General features: G+C 39.0%; 1 protein-coding gene across 1 annotated transcript in view; it reads left to right on the forward strand.

Annotated features, from left to right (window-relative positions):
* LOC106876965 (pre-mRNA-splicing factor CWC22 homolog) overlaps positions 1 to 6,377 on the forward strand; it is a 49,997-nt gene extending 43,620 nt beyond the window's left edge. The window contains exons 17-18 of the mRNA XM_052976066.1: positions 3,192 to 3,310; positions 5,335 to 6,377. Of these exons, the coding sequence (XP_052832026.1) occupies positions 3,192 to 3,310; positions 5,335 to 6,149 (934 nt within the window). The 3' untranslated portion in view covers positions 6,150 to 6,377. The remainder of the gene's footprint in view (positions 1 to 3,191; positions 3,311 to 5,334) is intronic.
* The last annotated feature ends 5,297 nt before the right edge of the window (positions 6,378 to 11,674 follow it).

The raw sequence follows: 11,674 nt of genomic DNA on the forward strand, positions 1-11,674 counted from the left end.
TTTTTAATTTTTTTTTTTTGTTTTTGTAAGCAGTAACTGGTGCTTTGTCAGTTACGATGACAGGGGTTCCAGTTGATCCGATAAACAGGGCAGTCTGCTTGTGAAATTAACATGCAAATGGCTAGGTGCTCCACAGACACATGTGTACCCTTAGCATAGTCCTCAGGGAGATTTAGTGTGACACAATGTGGCAAGGCTGGCCCATTGAATTACAAGTACTACTCATTCTTGCCAACTGAGTGGACTGGAGCAATGTGAAATAAAGTGTCTTGCCCAAGAACACAAAGTGCTGACAGGTATTGAACTCATGACCTTGTGAGCTGAATACCCTAACCACTTATCCACATGCCTTCACTAAAGCAGTAGGGTAGGATTGAAAGCAATTTGACTGCTATTTCTAGCAGGTTGGGTGACTGTAGAGAGACACTCTCTTGGTTTGAATCTACAGGTAAGATGTTGAGAAGGGCAAGAATTGATGGAATCAGTGTGAAAGACAAAATGCCTTTAATGCACCCCTTGAGGTTGGCTGGTTGGTACAACACTACCACAACAGTGAACTAGAATTCTCCCACACACACACAACATTAACACCTCTTCATTCATTACTTCGCTTTCAAACAGATGTGGCTGTGAGGTAAGGAGCTTGCCTTCCAACAGCATGGTTCCAGGTTCGGGTTCAGTCCCACTGCATGGCACTTTAGGCAGGTGTCTTCTACTATAGCCTCAGGCCAACCAAAACCTTGTGGGTGAATTTGGCAGATGGAAATGGAAAGAAGCAGATATAAATATCATCATCATTGTTTAATGTCCACTTTCTATGATGGTATGGGTTGGACAGTTTCACTGAGGACTGGCAAGCCAGCAGGCTGCACCAAGCTCCAATCTGATCTGGCAAGGTTTCTACGGCTGGATGCCTTTCTAACACTAACCACTCCAAGTATGCAGTGGGTGCCTTTTATGTGCCACCGGCACGGGGGCCTGTCAGGTGGCACTGACATTGGCATGGCTGCAGTCTAATGACTGAAACAAGTAAAATGTGTATGTGTGTGTGTATATATATATATAATGGATAATAAAATGAATGGTAGCTTACTGGTAAATTCTCGTATCTTCCATCTTCCGTCTTTCATTTGCCATATATATATATATATATATATATATATATATATATATATATATATATATATATATATAAGCCAAGTGGAACTGTAGTCATGACCATTGCCAGTGTCATGTAATTGGCACTCATGAATGCATAGTGATGACCATTACCGATGTCATGATGTAAATGGCACCTGTGCCAGTGGCATGTAAAAAAACACTCGTTACATTCTCTGAGTGGTTGGTATTAGGAAGGGCATCCAGCCATAGAGGCCATGCTAAATCAGACTGGAACCTGGTGCAGCTCTCTGGCTCACCGTTTCCTGTCAAGCCGTCTAACCCATGCCAGCATGGAAAGCAGACGTTAAATAATGGTGATGAGGATAAAGATATATAAATGTGTGTTGGTCAACCGAATTATTTCCTCCTATATAAAGCCTATGTGCAGTTGACTTTAGTCAACCAACTCCAAGCTCTACAACTTCTACCTTACAGAAACTCTGCACATCAGCCACCCCCTCTGCTCCAGTCTCAGACAAAAATTCCAAACATGTCACCTTACACACCAAAGTTCCTGCATCAAAGCAGATCCATCCCTGATAGCTGACAGAAGCAATAGCCAACATTCAGCACCTTGACCAATTACAAGTCCAACTATATTGCCCACCATATGACCACTGAAAGACACTCAATTCTGCCCACCACCACTACATTTCATTATTTCAGGCTCACCAATGAATACAGTTGACCTCCATGGACTGTATGAAACCTTTAGGTATGAAGAAATAATTCTGCTTACCAACCCACAGTTATAAGAGGCTCTATATGTATTGAGCACTTTGTGGTTTTGTACAAAGACACACTCAAAAACATCATATATATATATATATATATGTATATATAAATAATATATGAGTGTATGCATATATATGTACATGTATGTACATACCTTCATCTACATGTATATATAGATGCATATCTGGGTACATGACGTTGCAAAAAAAACATGGACAAAATGATAAACAAGGTACAAAAAACACCCCGGCCACATAGAGAACATATCCTTCATCAGCTGCCACCATTATAACACTGGCGTTTCGAAGAGTTATATATATATATATACATACATATATATATATTTATATATATATATATATATATATATATATATATATATATATATATATGATTGACCGTTGACTGAACACTATTCAATTTTTTTTCTCCGTGTTTTTCTCCTTGTCTCCGTATTCTTTCTGTTGAAGAGCGTAGCTCGAAACGTCAAAGACTTTCCGTATTCCCGAGCGTCATACTAATATATACTTTTGTTATTTACACCACCTGTCCTCGTCTGTTGTTATTATTTGTATATTCTCCCATATATATATATATATATATATATATATATACACACACACACACATATATATATATTTATTTATTTATTTGGTTAATGAGAGAAAGAAAATGGAAGATAGAATTTTTATTAATCACAACAATTGTTTTGACCCATCTAGCATTGATCGATCACTCATGGGTGGGATACTTAACAAATGGTTCAGGAGCATCTGATGGTGCAGATGTGTCTCTTCAGGTGATAAATAGATATAACTCTGTTAAAATAACAGCTCCACAATGTATCTTCTCAGTTCTTGTGAAGAAAAGCAGCAAATTAAAGGGATATAGCTTCATTTATATAAGAAGATCAATAATAAAATAACAGATGCAAAAAAAAAAAAAGAAACAAACATGCAGTACAGTGAAAAATGTGTTAAAAATGACCATTAATGGATATGGATTTATAAACGCTCTCGCATAGGTTGTATGGCACGTGTACACTTGCTCATACAAGCATCCATTTTTACCTCTGCTTTTCATGCTAGCATGGATTGGACTAGTCATCATGGTCTGTGTCACTTATTAGTAACTACTACTCCGCACACAAACACACAAGTATGTCTGCATTTCAGTGTGTTATATGTGTACACTCACAGTTGATCGCTCTACATTTGGCAGCAAATGTTATCTCATTTACTCACTGCTCCATCATATCATCTCTCTCTCTCTCTCTCGCTTTCTTTCTTCTACAGTAATGCTGGTGGGGAAGACGAACACACCGTAGACAGCTCAGAATCGTCCACAGACTCTGGTTCCTCTTCAGATTCCAGTAGCAGCAGCAGCAGCAGTGCAAGTAGCAGTTCTTCTGACAGTAAGTAAAAGTTTATTGATCAGAATTACAAGTTAGTAATGGAGGGCTAATTCACACCATGGGGGAGGTTAGGTTAAACCATTTTTGTCTTAAATAGATATGGCTTTGCTAAACATATTTCCAAATTACAAGTTGGCAGGGAGTGTTGTAAACGACCCGAAAAAATATTTTGGTGCAATCATCTTGGCACTGACAGATTGGTAAATAGAGTCAGTGCTCCGTCGGTTACGACGACGAGGGTTCCAGTTGATCTGATCAACGGAACAGCCTGCTCGTGAAATTAACGTGCAAGTGGCTGAGCACTCCACAGACACGTGTACCTTTAACGTAATTCTCGCGGAGATTCAGCATCACACAGAGTGTGACAAGGCTGGACCTTTGAATTATAGGTACAACAGAATCGGGAAGAAAGAGTGAGAGAAAGTTGTGGTGAAAGAGTACAGCAGGGTTCGCCACCATCCCCTGCCGGAGCCTCATGGAACTTTAGGTGTTTCGCTCAGTAAACACTCACAAGGCCCAGTCTGGTAATCGAAACCGCGATCCTACGACTGCGAGTCCACTACCCTAACCACTGGGCCATTGCGCCTCCACAGAGTCAGTGCTATGATGTCTTAATTAGTAGATATTAGAGGGCAGCAATCTGGCAAAATCGTTAGCATGTTGGGCAAAATGTTTAGTGGCATTTCATCCGTCTTTACGTTCTGGGTTCAAATTCTGCCGATGTCAACTTTGCCTTTCATACTTTTGGGGGGGTCATTAAAATAAGTATCAGTTGATGACTGGGGTTCAATGTAATTTACTTAGAGACCCTCCCCTTAAATTGCTGGTCTTGTGCCATAATTTGTAATCAATTAGTAGACATTAGTCAGTTGGCTGACATGAAAGCAAGAAGGATTTTTCATTGTTTTACATTAATCTCTACGTTTACATTGATTTAGATAGCTTTTGTAGATGTGTTTGTGTAGAGGTGTATGCTTATATTTTTGTAGATGTGTATGTTTGCATTGGTGTGCATGTTTGTGTATTGTTGGAATAGTTGATTTTCACTACTGGCTGTCCTTGTTCTTGCTAAAATACTCAACTGTAAGTAACATGATTATCAGATGGGTTGAGTGAAGTGAATTGGCCAGTTGAGGCAAAGTATCAGTTTGTATGGTTTAACCCTTTTGATACCAACCTGCCTGAGACTAACCTAGCTTCTGTGACATAAACTTACTGTTTCAACCCTTTAGCATTCAGATCATTCTGTCAAATGTAATGCTCATTTATTCATTTTGTTTTGAATTAATAATGCATTATCTTGTAGCTTTGAGATTTTGGTGATGTGATTGTTTATTTTTAGAATGACATTATAAGGGTAGATGGCAGAGGCAGATCTGGTCAGTTTAAACATAAAACAGGTGGAATATTTTCACCAGATATGGCTGGGTTGTTAAAGGGTTAAAATAGTCTAAATTATAATTAATCTTCCATCAAAATTTTGGGCTGATTTATTCCAGACTCCAGCTTAATAATGCGAAAGTTATTTTACTAGAGACTTCATCATCATCATCATCGTTTAACGTCCGCTTTCCATGCTAGCATGGGTTGGACGATTTGACTGAGGACTGGTGGAGCCCGAAGGCTACACCAGGCTCCAATCTGATTTGAGTTTCTACAGCTGGATGCCCTTCCTAACGCCAACCACTCCGAGAGTGTAGTGGGTGCTTTTACGTGCCACCCGCACGAAGGCCAGTCAGGTGGTACTGGCAACGGCCACGCTCAAAATGGTGTATTTTATGTGCCACCCGCACATTATTTAAAAAATTTATTGAAACCTGTTAACAGAAATATGGTAACAAAAGGTTTAAAGCAAAACATCAGTTTCACTTTAAAGGCAGCCAGGGTGTGTTTTAGCTTCCATTTCTGTAATTCTCCCCATTTCCTCCGATTCTTATTCCATGAAACAATCAAACACTGAACTTAATGCTATTCTAATTCGTTTTTACTTTCTTTTTTTTTTTTTTTTTTTTTTTTAAATACAGCTATGAGATCTACAGCATTGGATGAGAAAAGGCGAAGAGACAACAGTGAAGTTACTACAAGTTCAGTGAACCATAAACATCGTTCTCGAGAAGACCACAGTTCTGGGAGGGATGCCATAAATGGACTCAACCAACAGGGATACACAACTGCTGGAGGGTCACATCGCAAAGAATCTCGACTTGGGCCAAGGGAGACCGACGAGAGAGTCACACATTTGGCTGACACTCGCGACCGAAACCATGAACGTGATCACAGACCAATGGAATGGTCGCGGAATGACAGTGCGGGTGCTCCGCTGCCTCCACCACGGAATAGCAGAAGTGGTGGCGGCGGTGGTGGTAGTGATGACGATGACGATGAAATTGATCGGTCGAGAAGGGTTCGGGGTGGGGAAAAGAGAGGAAGCCGTAGTGGTGGAGGGTACGTGGATAGGGTGGGATCATATGCTTCATCTTCCTCCAACACTGCCGATCAGTGGGACAAAAACCGAAGGGACTGGGATCGTAGCCAAAATAGGGGCTACGAGCTAGACCGATTCGGTGACCGTGGCGACCGGACAGATCGGTACTACGACAAGGACCGCAATGGCGACCGCTCAGACCGCTACTATGACAAGGAGAGGAATGAGCGGGAGTCATATCGACGAAACAGTGATCGGGGTGATGGGAACGGTGGAAGGCGGGACCCTAGACAGAAAAGATATCGAAATGACTATGTCAATAACAACAACAACAGAAGGGACAGTTACATTCAAAAGGACCGAGTAGGACATGGGGATAGAGAAAGAACTGAAAAATACCGGAATAGGGATTAAAAAAGAAATGTTTTTGTGCCTGATATATATATTTTATTTTTAATTTCTTTTTTTAAAAAAAAAAGACTTTTTTTCCTATTTTTTGTTCACATTATTTTTCTTAAACCCTCTTTCCTCTTTCTGTCTGGAAACATGTTTTCGTTCTATTTTCTTCCTAATGAACTAGAAGCTGTTGTAATTAAATATGGCTAAGAAAAATAAAACAACAACATCAATTACATGTCAAAATATATTTTTGAAATGAATTTATTTCTGGCAAAGGTTTCAGAAAAGCTTGTATTGTCTACCTTATATAGTTTTCTATTTTCTACAATGTGTTCTAAAGTCCTTTTCTCTTTGCTGATTGTTTCACTTCTTTTGTTACATATGAAACTATAAGATTCTTTGTTTTAACACAGGTTTTTAATGTAGCACTCATGCTGGGACTGCTACATATGCACAAGACATAAAGGAATGGAGTATCAACCCCCTTGATAAATGTTTGTGTGTGTGTGTGTTTAAAGTTGGTGACTCATTTTGTTGCTATTCTAAGTTCTTAATTTGTGTGTTTTTAGTAAACTGATGCCTCACTAAATACACACAAATAAGAAACGTATGACAACAGTAAATTGTTAGCTTCAACAGAATAAACTAATTTGACTCCATGTATTGAGTACTTTTTCTCCCATTTGTATACCCAGATGAATATGTATATATTGTGTGTGGGTGCACACAGACACATATTTAGGTGCGGGCGTGGCTGTGTAGTAAGATGTGTGCCCCACCAACCACATGGTTTCTGGTTCAGTCTCACTTCATGTCACCTTGGGTAATTGTCTTCTACTGTGTCTTTGATCAGGCCGACCAAAGCCTTCTGAGTGGACTTAGTAGGTGGAAACTAAAAGAAACCTATCATGTGTGTGTGTGTGTGTGTTTGTTCCCCACAACCACTTGACAACCATTGTTGGTTTGTTTACATGCCCATAAATTAGGGGTTTGATAAAAAGAGACTGATAGAAATAAGTACCAGGTTTAAAAAAATAAAAATACTAGAGGCAATTGTTTGACTAAACCCATGAAGGTGGTGCCCCAACATAACTTCAGTCTAATGACTGAAAGAAGTAAATGCGTGTGTATATATATATATATATATATACATATATATATATATATATATATATACACACACACACACACACACACACACACACTCTCACATATACACACACAAACATTAATACGAACATGCTGTCTTTAAGATAGCCTGTTTTATATTGATATGGTAACATTTCATCATATATTCCAATAGTGAATATGCATATGGTGGCATACCCACACAAGTGTGTGTGTGTCCAACCTTGTTTCTCCATAGCTTCCAGAAAAATGCATACCTTTTTTTTAATGAAATTTTTGTACAAATACACTTCAGTTGGTCTAGATTCTGATTTCATCAGAATTTGTTGTGAAAATATTTTTCCAGCGTTAGGGAGATGAGTTTCAGAAAATTTATACGTAAGATTTTTCTCCTCATAACTTTCAGCAAAATGGGTATTTTTTTAAATGAAATTTCCTACAAATGCATATCAGAGTATGTAGAATACAATTATATAGGAATTTAATGTGAAAAAATTCTTGTTGGGTGTGTCCACATACATACTAATACACGTCACATATATCTGTAAAATGAAACTTGAAATTTCAGAAAATTGTAATGTGTGCCAGTAGGTATGTGTGCGTGTCCACCAATTTTTTTTTTTTTTCTTTTTTTTTTGCCTGATTAAATTCTGATATAATCTATATATTCTGAAAGATATTTGTAGAAAATTTCATTAAAAAATACCTGCTTTTCTGAATGCTATATGAAAAGAAATTCATGTGAACTTTCCAAGATTCTGCTTCCCATCCCCAGAAAAATTTTTCATATCAAATTCAGATATAATCAGAATCTACATCTGAAGCATATCTGTAGAAGATTTCATTAAAAGATACTCATTATTCTGGAAATTATGAGGAAACAGTCTGTGGGGCACATTTGTGTATGTATGCCCATTGCTTTAAAATAAGTAATACCAAGATTACATTGCTATTATATATATGTACATACAGATTTGCTTTGCTTCACTTTCATTTTGTATGTAACAATATTTAATTATATGAGCAAACAATACACTTTCTTTTGGTTTGCATTAAAAGGGTGACAATAATGTGAATAAGATGAGCTCAATTTTTCTCTTAAACCTTAACATAGATAGGATAATGGTATTTACAATCGTACTGTGTTTAGTAATGAATACTAACTGCATTAGAAATACATCAAAGCGAGTGTGTGTGTGTGTATATATATATATATGTATATATATATAATTATGTGTATTTCTTCTATCTTAATGAATAAAAATTCTTCTGATAGAATAAATGGGTTAATAGAAACCAATGTAGCAAAGAACACAAAATAACTGTGGTTTAGTTCCTGTTTTTAAGGCAGGAACTCCTTGAAATTTTGGGTATTTGAGTATATTTAAGGAATGGAGAAAACGCATGTTATAATTGCATACAGGATTACAACCTGTGTGATATATATATATGGCAGTATTTAGGTATTAATTTTTCATTGCCTTTTGAATGCACATCCTTTTAATATAATTGCATTTCACATTCTTTTATTCTTTTATTTGTTTCAGTCATTTGCCTGTGGCCATGCTGGAGCACCACCTTTAGAACAAATCGACCCTAAGATTTATTCTTTGTAAGCCTAGTGCTTATTCTATCGGTCTCTTTTGCCGAACCGCTAAGTTATGGGGGCATAAATACACTAACGTTGGTTGTCAAGTGATGTTGAGGGAGACAAACACAGACACACACACACACACATGCTGAGACCTCCTTCGGTCATGACTGACCCTGGGATTGCACCGAGAAAGTTACTCTCCCAGGCACAAGTCCGGGCAAGGTTGTTTATGGAAGACCAGCAGTCCCCTCTCCACGCCACCAGTGTTATTCAAGGGAAAGGCCAGGGTCGATACACCTGTGACGTCGCAACTCATTTCTACAGCTGAGCGAACAGGAGCAACTTCAAATAAAGTGTCTTGCTCAAGAACAAAACATGCAACCCGGTCTGGGATTCGAACTCACAACCTTACGATCATAAGCTCGACGCTCTAACCACTAAGCCATGCGCCTTCACACAAACACACACACACAGATATATATATATATATATATATATATGTGTGTGTGTGTGTGTGTGATGGGCTTCTTTCAGTTTCCGTCTACCAAATCCACTCACAAGGCTTTGCTCAGCTTGAGGCTATATAGTACAAGACACTTGCCCAAAGTGCCATGCAGTGGGACTGAACCCGAAACCATGTGGTTGGTAAGCAGGCTACTTACCACATAGCCACTCCTGCACCTAGCTCAACTTTACGTTTTCCATTATTGATGCTTGAGCTTCCTTCATGTTGCATGTCTTGCCAACATTTTTTCCCACATGCATACCAAGCAATGAAATGCTACTTCTTGCAGTCCAGTTCTGAACACTTTGCCCCAGCTGGTTACTGTATATCATTGCACATGTATTACTAGAAGTCCATTAGAAACCTGTAAGTTTTTAAATCATGTCATGGTTATATATGTATATATATCACCATCAGACTGGAGCCTGGTGTTGCCATCCGGTTTCACCAGTCCTCAGTCAAATCGTCCAACCCATGCTAGCATGGAAAGCGGACGTTAAACGATGATGATGATGATCATCATCATCATCAATTAATGTCCATTTTCTAGATTGGTATAATTTGACAGGAGCTGGTGAGCGAGGGTGCTGCACCAGGCTACATTCCTTTGGCATGGTTTCTATGGCTGGATGACCTTCCTAACACCAACAGCCACTTTACAGAGTGTGCTGACTTCTTTTTATGTGGCACCAGTGCTAATGCAGTCACCAAATAACTCGCAAGACACTGAGTGGGTGGTGGTTTTGTGCCAGTTGAGAGATTAAAGAGGGATAGAAATAGATGTCTTGTTATAGAGAGGAATTTTGGTTATCCAGTTTGGAAAAGAAAGGAGAAATAGTGGGGAAGATGTGTTGGGGAAACTACCACAAGGTACATTGGGGTTGAAGATTAGTAGTATATTGGATTGAACAGAGGGATGGGAGTGGGGATGCTCCATAAGAATATGATGGGAGATGGTTGGGGAAGAGGTAACTAGCAAATGATAGAAGTGGTTGAGACATGAAGGAATTGAGGGTGATTGTTTGCAGGCAGGCACATGGAGGGGAGTGTGCATCAGATAGTGATCATGAGGAGGGATAGATTGTCTATGGTGGCAGGACATGGATGTAAAAGAACATGCCTGTATGGCCTGATTTTACCTAGCTGGGTGAGTCTTTTCAAATACAGCAAATCACCAAATGTCTGTTCTATATAAACTCTTTAGTAAGGCTCGACATCGGAAGATCGTTCCTCAACACTTCATCCCATGTTTTCCTGGGTCTTCCTCTTCCACAGGTTCCCTCCACAGTTAGAGATCGGCACTTCTCTATGCAAATGTCTTCATCCAAACACATCACATGACCATACCAGTCAGTCTTCTCTCTTGCACACTACATCTGATGCCTTTTATACCTAATTTTTCTCTCAAGATATTTACACATTATCATACATGCATACTGACATTGTACATCCAGTGGAGCCTACTGGCTTTATCTCTTTCAAGCCTTCACATTTCATCTGCAGTCATAGCCCATATTTCACTGCCATGTAGCATGGCTGTTTGCACACCAGCATCATACAGGCTGTCTTTCACTGACGGAGAGATCCTTTTATATGTCCATAGCTTGCACTGTGTGCACCTTATGGAATTTCTACCTACACCTTTTCTACATATTGCATTGGGCTATTTTCCTGATGGGGTTAATAATTTGTTTCCTTTCCTGCTTATTAGGACTTTGGCCTTTGCTAAATTAACTCTGAGGCCCTTTGATTCCAGTTCTTGCTTCCACACCTGAAATTACTTCTAATTTCAGTAGAGATTTAGCTATCTGAATAAGGTCATTGGCATAAAGGAGCTCCCAAGAGTAACCAGTCTCAAATTCCTGTTGTGGCCCTGGAGGACTATGATAAATAAATGGAGGCTAAAAACCAATTCTTGGTGAACTACTTGCACACTAAATTCATTGCTGACTTTCACCTTACTGACAGCACCCTCCATGTACATGTCTTGAACAGTTCTCATCTACCCCTAGCTTCTGCATGAGCCACAAAATGGAAGGTTAGGGACAAGGACCCTATCAATGACTTTCTCTTTGTCGACAAAAGCCAAGTACAAAGGTTTATTTTTGCTAAATGCTTCTACAGTTGCCTTACAAGGTAAATAGCATCAGTAGTGCTGCTTCTCGGCACAAAACCAAACTGCATCTCATCTAGTCTAACTCTCTTCCTAACGAGTTGAGCAATGACCCTTTCTGTAACTTGCAGCAATTTGATACCTCTTAATTACTTCTGTCTAAGGCATCACTTCTACCTTTGTAACAGGTAACTCTAATG

This window comes from Octopus bimaculoides, chromosome 23 (genome assembly GCF_001194135.2).
Source record: "Octopus bimaculoides isolate UCB-OBI-ISO-001 chromosome 23, ASM119413v2, whole genome shotgun sequence".
Classification (NCBI taxonomy): domain Eukaryota; kingdom Metazoa; phylum Mollusca; class Cephalopoda; order Octopoda; family Octopodidae; genus Octopus; species Octopus bimaculoides.